Source organism: Anomaloglossus baeobatrachus, chromosome 11 (assembly GCF_048569485.1).
Source record: "Anomaloglossus baeobatrachus isolate aAnoBae1 chromosome 11, aAnoBae1.hap1, whole genome shotgun sequence".
Lineage (NCBI taxonomy): Eukaryota > Metazoa > Chordata > Amphibia > Anura > Aromobatidae > Anomaloglossus > Anomaloglossus baeobatrachus.
The window spans coordinates 17916633-17924319 of NC_134363.1; the positions used below are offsets into that span (position 1 = coordinate 17916633).

The window sequence follows — 7687 nt, forward strand, 5'->3', positions numbered from 1 at the left end:
GCTTCTCAGCTATATGATAATGGTGGGTTATATTAAATATTTACTGTGGTTTCTAACATAATGTCAAGATAAATGTTCCAATTTCAGACCCATGCAGAAAGAGAGTTGTAGTTTTGTAGTCAAAATAACATTCCAAATCTGATTGGTGGAAAAACATTTTATTACATAAATGGGGAATTACAACATACAATTTCACTTTTTTAAACATTATAACATTAATATAGCGTTTAGAGATGAGCGGACCCATAGAAGTTCGGTTCGGCGGGTTCAGCCGGACATTTGATAAAGTTTGGTTTGCGGTCCGAACTTGACCTGAACATCAAAGGAAGTCACTAATTGGTCAGTTTGGGTCTCCGCCCACATGCAGCCAGCCATAAACAGATGACTTCTGGGGTAGGGTGGCTGGGTTTTTCCACTACATCCAATAATTCAGTTGGTACCCCCATTGTGCGCCGGTCAAACACTGCACTGGGCTAAGCACCAAGTGCACCCAAGCACAGTGATGCTCATGTCAGTGGTTTACATATGTAAAGCACCCAAACGACAAAATCTAACTATGGTTTTTTTTGTATAGTCTATGTTCAGTACAACTGTTGGGGGAGACCTCCGGGTCTCTCAGGGTCTCGGAGGAGGATTCCTAATCAGAACTGCGCAGATGTATATGAATCAAGAGAAACGACCACACAGAGACATATCTCTATACGGGAGAAGCACAGTGCTCTTCTATACCTTGTATTCAAAACATAGTATATATTTACAGATTACTCAATTCATCCACGTTATCTATTAACCAACCAGCTAGCCGGGCATAGTTCATTCCTTGTTTGAACAGTCTTAGCAACAATCATTAGCAAAACATTCAAGTGTGTTCAGACCTAGATGAGAGTCTATGAATGGAACAATGTCAGTTACTTATTCTCTTGTATTCATGAACGTCAGTTACTTATTTGAAACTACAGATAAACATTCTTCTATGAATAGAAGAATGCTAGTTACCTATCTGAAACCACAGATAAGTATCTCTTCCATTCATGAATGTCAGTTACTTATTCTCTTCTATTCATGAATGTCAGTTACTTATTTGGAACTACAGATAAGCATTCTTCTATGAATAGAATAATGCTAGTTACCTATCTGAAATCACAGATAAGTATATCTTCCATTCATGAATGTCAGTTACTTATTCTCTTCTATTCATGAATGTCAGTCACTTATTTGAAACTACAGATAAGCATTCCTCTATGAATAGAAGAATGCTAGTTACCTATCTGAAACCACAGATAAATATCTTTTCCATTCATGAATGTCAGTTACTTATTCATACACTAAAACTTATTCTACTTTGCCCTAAGCATAATTAGTTTTGGTTATACATTCCGTTAATATTTCAATTGGGTATATGTGGAGAAGCAATACATAAAAGATTCAAAGGACAGATTATCTTATTATTATACTGAACAAACGATTCATAGCCTAGGCTTTCACATGATCACCGAACATCGAACCTTGGGTTTGCTCATCTCTAATAGTGTTTTACAAAATAACCTGAGGTTATGAGAGACCACCTAAAAATGTCAGTGTAGTTTCCTAGTAAAGTTCATGTCGTAGGTGGAGCTATAACCACTAAATATCTACCAATTGTAATATTGATGTCTTCTCTTATGGAAAGAACCCAAACCCAAAAGAAAATGAAAATTCTGTACTTTCTGGTTCTTTGTAGTTACTGCAGATATCACATAATCTCCATCTAGGACTGATAATTGGCTGAAAGGGATCATGTGGCAGAAAGATGGAGGTCGGCAGATTGATGGTATCTGCCTTTATAAAATACCATATCTTGGAATTCACACCAGATAAAACCTTTATAATATGTGGATAAGCAAAGCATTGACATTAGCCTGGATTAACTAATATATACAAAGGACCACCAAAGCCCCTTTAAATGTGTTAAAATAGGGGAAGGCTTAGAAGAACATCTAAGAATCTTCTACCATAGAGCGTACCGTACTTTTCTTTTCCCTGGCAGCTCTTAGGTAGCAAAGAGACAATCATTGCCATGTATTTTGCTACTTGGGCCCCCAAAAAATGCTTGGGAGTAGTTTTCTATGGAGACCTTGTAGACCCTAAGGGGTCTTCTAAAAAAGACAAGTCTCGAAGGAAAGTGATAATACAATACAGTTGTCATTATAAGAAGAGCCACCATCCAATAAACCAATGATATTGTTGGCGCCATGTGAACTGGGTCTTACACCTATAAAGGGATATTCTGGTTTTCATGTACTATATGTTACTGCAAACAATAGATATTCCTATTGGATGAATTTGAAAACTATGACAAACTGTTAAAATAAATATACTGGAAAAACCTTATAACTTTATTGTAGATGGAACGTTACACATTTTGGCACTTATTGCATAGGCAACACATCTGAGGGTTTAAGAAAGGACTTTTAGGCAAAAAAGTATGACCAGAAGCATAAGAGGCAAACCCACAGGATGGATGTCATTCCCACCAGAACACATAAAGGTGGTTTTGGTTGCCTGTCCTCCATATTGATATTCTCGTTCCGTCACATTGCACAATCCTTGAGTGCCGCAACCACTTAGAAAATATATGGAAGAAGCGTCTCCTGTGGAAAAACAAACATTGTATTCAATAATTAATATCTTGAGATTATTCTGAGGGGTGGACAAAAGAAAGGGATCTTCTAGGTAGTCTAAAAATATTTCTATCGAAACATATTGATTAAATTGTTATCGGGAATATGCACTCATGGCTTCCTCTATATGTTTCTAAAGGAGCTCTGAAAACTGCAGTATGCAATTAGGCTCTTGCCATGGATGACTTTATTCATTTCTTTAGGATTTCCAAAAGGTGTTGAGTTGTCTACTAGGCTCTTAGTCATGGGTGGTTCTTGTCATTCTTTTCTTTGGGTAATCCAAAAAGTATTGAATATGCTCTCAGGCTCTTAGACATGAGCTACTGTCTCGATACATATCTGTGGAGCCTCTGAATATTCCCTTGTGTGCTACGAAGAACTTCAACATGTGTAGCTCTCTTCATTTCTACGGGAGCTTCACCAAGAGTTGAGCATCCTACCAGGCTCTTACGTAAGCAATTCTCTCCACCACCATAAATATATAAGGCTTTTGGACACCCAATTCTTTCTCAATTCATATTTATGTAAAAGCTGAGGATAAAGAGCACAAATAGGGTCTTACCAGATATTAAAATAGCGATATGTAAGAGATTACGCTCACCTTATACGGTTGTGAAAGTCACAACCACCAAGCAAGCATAAAGACAGTGGTGGCTGCCACAGCCCCACGTGGAGGAATTTCCAGTGCTGGAGAGGAAAGGTGGGGGTTAATGTCGCCAAAAAGGATGAAAAAAAATATTGATTTGATAATAAAAATGTTTTATTTCATAGGTCAACGCGTTTTAAGGATCAAGCCCATAAAACGAAGAAAAAAGAAAAATCAACAATATATCGTTGATTTTTTTATAAATATTGTTGATTTTTCTTCTATTTTGGTCATGAAGAATTGGACTTGATGCCTGAAACATATTGACCTATAAAATAAAACATTTTTATTGTCAAATCAATATTTTTTTCCTCCTTTTTGGCAACAGCACAGCATTAACCCCCACTTCTCCTCTCCAGCACTGTCAATTCATATTTATGGGAGCTCTGAAAACTGACGAGAGTCCTACCAGGCTCTTAGACTCTGTTTTTTTGTCTCCTCATTTCTATGGAGGATTTGAAAAGTCTAGAATATGCAATCAGACTCTTGCACGGTTCTCTCCATTCATATCTATGGAAGTTGTGAAAACTCCAAAGTGTGCAATCAAACATTTAGGCAAGATTAGGTCTCTTTTGATTTCTATGGGAGTCTGAAGACCGCACAGTAAGCTGTTGGCCATATGTATTTGAGTTCGTAAAGCTCCTGTGTATGATTCCAAGGTCTTGGACATTTAAGTCTCTCTACGTCAATTTCTATGAGATCTCTGAAAATTGCCGAAAATTCTTTCTTGGCGACTCTTAGGCGGGCTTTGCACGCTGCGACATCGGTAACAATGTGTTACCGATGCTGCAGCGATAGTCCCGCCCCCGTCGCACGTACAATATCTAGTGAAAGCTGCCGTAGCGATTATTATCGCTACGGCAGCTTTACACGCACATACCTGCCGTGCGACGTCCCTCTGGCCGGCGACCCGCCTCCTTCCTAAGGGGGCGGGTCATGCGGCGTCACAGCGACGTCACACGACAGGCGGCCAATTGAAGTGGAGGGGCGGAGATGAGCAGGACGTAAACATCCCGCCTACCTCCGTCCTTCTCATTGCAGCCGGCGGCAGGTAAGGTGATGTTCCTCGCTCCAGCGGCTTCATACACAGCGATGTGTGCTGCCGCAGGAGCGAGGAACAACATCGCACCTGTCGCTGCACCGGCATTATGGAAATGTCGGAGGCTGCAGCGATGATATGATAGCGACGCTTTTGCGCTCGTTCATCGTATCAAAAAGGTTTTACACGTTGCGATATCGTCTGCGACGCCGGATGTGCGTCACTTTTGATTTGACCCCATCGACATTGCACGTGCAATGTCTCAACGTGCAAAGCCACCCTTAGAGCTCCCATAAAAATTAATGGCTAAAGCGACACGAACATTCACCTTTACATTCCTAACAACACCTAAGAGGAGCCCACTCTCGATAAAGATTGTAGCCCCAGTGGTGGGACCTATATCTGTGGGACCTGTTACATTAGCAGGCTTTCATTGTCCAGGAGAAAGTGGCTTGAGTGGAGCTGAGCTAGTGATGTGGCAGCTTACTGCAAAGTCACTATGCAAGATGGACATCCATACTGTTGACCTTGTCTACAAGAAATTCCAAAGATTTGCAATTGACACAGGGTATGACACAATGGAAAAGGGTCTCCTAAGCTAACCCTAAGGCGGGCTTTGCACACTACGACATCGCAGGTGCGATGTCGGTGGGTTAAAATCGAAAGTGACGCACATCCGGCATCGCAGTCGATATCGTAGTGTGCAAATCCTTTTTGATACGATTAACGAGCACAAAAGCGTCGTTATCGTATCATCGGTGTAGGGTCCGACATTTCCATAATGCCGGTGCAGTGACAGGTACGATGTAGTTCCTCGTTCCTGCGGCAGCACACATCGCTGTGTGTGAAGCCGCAGGAGCGAGGAACATCACCTACCGGCATCCCGGCTGCTATGCGGAAGAAGGGAGGCGGGTCGCCGGCCAGAGCGATGTCGCAGACCAGGTGAGTGCATGTAAAGCTGGCGTAGCGATAATGTTCGCTATGGCAGCTATCACAAGATATCGCTGCTGCGATGGGGGCGGGGACTATTGCGCTCGACATCGCAGCATCGGCTTGCGATGCCGCAGCGTGTAAAGTAGCCCTAAGACTGGGACCCCTGCACTGTCCCTTATCTCAAGGTAGGCTTGATGGTAACCATGTTGAAGCCCCCAGCATGATCCTGTCTCCTTTCCGAGCCCTGTTACTACTCCCCCACATCCAGGTAGCCGGGCTGGAAGCCCAGAAACAAACACCCCACAAATAAGCACAGACAATGGTAAGCAAAAACTCATGCACACTGCACTCAAACGCAAAGAAGGGACAGTAAGTGAACTGGGGAGTAAAACGAAAGGGGTAGTTAGTAAATGCACAACTGGAGAACTCACATCATTCAGAACCGCAACTTGTTGATCACCATAAAACTGAATAACTACAGGAACCGAGGAAGCAGAAGCTATATCCGGCACTCAACCTCAGGAACCAGAACCTTATAAAGGGTGAAGGAGGCTGAGAATGGCAATCAGCAGCATGAGCTCCCAGCAGATGATTATAAGCCAGAAGAAATTAACTCCTGCTGTACTGGAGAGCAGTCAAGCCAGAACCAGCTAACACCCCAGACCAGCTGTGCAACTAAACGATTCCAGGCTGCGTGTCGGACACAGTGTGAACAGAGTCCGACGGCGCCATGACACCCAGCAAGTGCTATGCTGAACACCGCATGACAGCAATGGAGACATGGGGCATCTCATGTCCTGTCAAAGATATGTCTGGCTCAAGCAGTTGGTGGGCAAGAGATACCAATGTTACCACAAGAACATTGGGATATCGATTTGTAGTTAGATTTCTCTATTACCCTATCATATTTTTGTAAATGGTCTACAAATTCACATGATAGGAAACACTTTTCCAAAGGCATGGGATACAACTACTAGAACCCCCACTTTGCATTATCACTGGGATTCTGTAGTACCCCATGTAAATTGACCGGTTGTTGATCATGCGCACCGGCGCTCCAAAGAACAGATGAATGCAATTGGCTATCTCCGGGCTTTTCAGCGGTCAGACCTTCAGCAATTGGTAAGTTATCCCCGATCCCATGGATAGGAGATAACTTCCAAGCATGGTGCAATCCCTTTAATTTAAAAGGCCCTTATTATCCAAAAAATAAGGTTGACAGCAGCTGAAGAATATCTCATGGTGTATTATTGATGCAATGAGTGATATATCCCCTTATAATGCTCATTATACGTGACGGCACTGAAGATCTGTACCTGCTTTGCTGGTGATGGCCATTGTCACACATTCCTTCTCATCCCCGATGCAGTCTATGGTGGTGCTTGTTTCACAAGTTGCCTCCTTCAAATTGCTGCAGGATTTACAGGACACCCCGTTTTTGTCATTTTTTTCTGTTGGGACTAAAGAAGAACAAAACATTTTGTAATTTGGTTGAATCTTAGGGGCACTTTGCACACTACGACATTGCAGGTGCGATGTCGGTGGGGTCAAATCAAAAGTGACGCACTTCCGGTGTCGCTCTCGACATTGTAGTGTGTAAATCGTTTTAACTACGATTACCGAGCACAAAAGCGTCGGTATCGTATGATCGGTTTAGTGTCGGTCATTTTCATTATTTTGGCTGCAGCGATGGTACGATGTTGTTCCTCGTTCCTGCGGCAGCACACATCGCTGTGTGTGAAGCCTCAGGAGTGAGGAACATCTCCTACCTGCGTCCCGTCTGCAATGCGGAAGGAAAGAGGTGGGCGGGATGTTTACGTCCCGCTCATCTCCGCCCCTCCGCTTCTATTGGCCGCCTGCCGTTTGACGTCGCTGTGACGCCGCATGACCCGCCCCCTTAGGAAGGAGGCGGGTCGCCGGCCAGAGCAACGTCGCAGGGCAGGTAAGCGCATGTGAAGCTGCCGTATCGATAATGTTCACTACAGCAGCTATCACAAGATAGCGCTGCTACGACGGGGGCGGGGACTATCGCGCTCAGCATTGCAGCATCGGCTTGCGATGTCGTTGTGTGCAAAGGGCCCCTTAGACTAAACCGGGCTTTACACGGGAGCGGTATCGGTGCCGATATCACTATTGTGCGTACCCGCCCCCTCTTTTGTGCGACACGGACCTCTCGCTGTCCGTCGCGCACAAAATCGCACTCCCCCGTCACACTACTTACCTGCCCTGCGACGTCGCTGTGACCGGCGATCCGCCTCCTTTCTAAGGGGGTGGTTCGTTCAGCGTCACAGCGATGTTACAGCAGTGTCACTGAACCACCGCCCAATATAAAAGGAGGGGGGAGATGAGCGGCCGGAACCTCCCAGCCACCTCCTTCCTTCCTCCTTTTCCGGTGGAGGCAGGTAAGGA

General features: G+C 44.0%; 1 protein-coding gene across 1 annotated transcript in view; it reads right to left on the reverse strand.

Moving 5' to 3' along the window:
• Positions 1-139: 139 nt before the first annotated feature.
• Positions 140-7687, reverse strand: part of LOC142257225 (uncharacterized) — a 33089-nt gene continuing 25541 nt past the window's right edge. Inside the window, exons 4-5 of the mRNA XM_075329374.1 lie at positions 6595-6738; positions 140-2630 (exon numbers count right to left, since the gene is read on the reverse strand). Of these exons, the coding sequence (XP_075185489.1) occupies positions 2437-2630; positions 6595-6738 (338 nt within the window). The 3' untranslated portion in view covers positions 140-2436. The remainder of the gene's footprint in view (positions 2631-6594; positions 6739-7687) is intronic.